The sequence below is a fragment of the Morus notabilis genome, unplaced genomic scaffold (genome assembly GCF_000414095.1).
Source record: "Morus notabilis unplaced genomic scaffold, ASM41409v2 Scaffold8982, whole genome shotgun sequence".
Classification (NCBI taxonomy): Eukaryota; Viridiplantae; Streptophyta; class Magnoliopsida; order Rosales; family Moraceae; genus Morus; species Morus notabilis.
In genome coordinates, this window is record NW_010364604.1 from 1 (window position 1) to 559 (window position 559).

A 559-nucleotide genomic window follows, 5' to 3' on the forward strand; every position below is an offset into this window, starting at 1 on the left:
TCTGAAACCAACAGAGAAGTTCGAAAAAAGAAATGTCAGAAAAAGATCCGCCACAAACAACAAAACCGAGAGTCGTGTGCTGCATCGGCGACATCCACGGCTTCGACACCAAGCTCCGAAACCTCTGGTCCAACCTCGAGTCCCAAATCGGCGACCCCGCTTTCCAAACCGCCACCGTCATCTTCCTCGGCGACTACTGCGACCGCGGCCCCAACACCCGCCAAGTCCTCGACTTCCTTGTATCGCTACCCTCGAAATACCCGCACCAAAAGCACGTCTTCCTGTCGGGAAACCACGACCTCGCCTTCGCGGCGTTTCTGGGGCTCCTTCCGCCGCCGAGAGACGGGTCGGAGTTCTCCGCCGGATGGAGGGAGTACGAGGAGAACGAGGAGAGAGAAGGATGGTATAGGGATGATGGGTACGAGAGAATGTACTTGCAAGGGAGGAGATGGGCTGGGAAGATCAAGGCCAAGTTTAATGCCGCCAAAGGGACCGAGTATCAGGGCTCGATTTACGATGCGGGCCCCACTTTTGAATCTTATGGTGTTCCTCATGGCTC

The 559-nt window shown here is 56.0% G+C and overlaps 1 protein-coding gene across 1 annotated transcript; it reads left to right on the forward strand.

The window, feature by feature from the left end:
- Positions 1-6: 6 nt before the first annotated feature.
- Positions 7-551, forward strand: LOC112093208 (the record flags this gene model as incomplete). The annotated part of the gene is made up of 1 exon (XM_024171254.1): positions 7-551. A coding segment is annotated over exon 1 (519 nt), but the record flags the coding sequence as incomplete, so codon positions are not given.
- Positions 552-559: the final 8 nt, after the last annotated feature.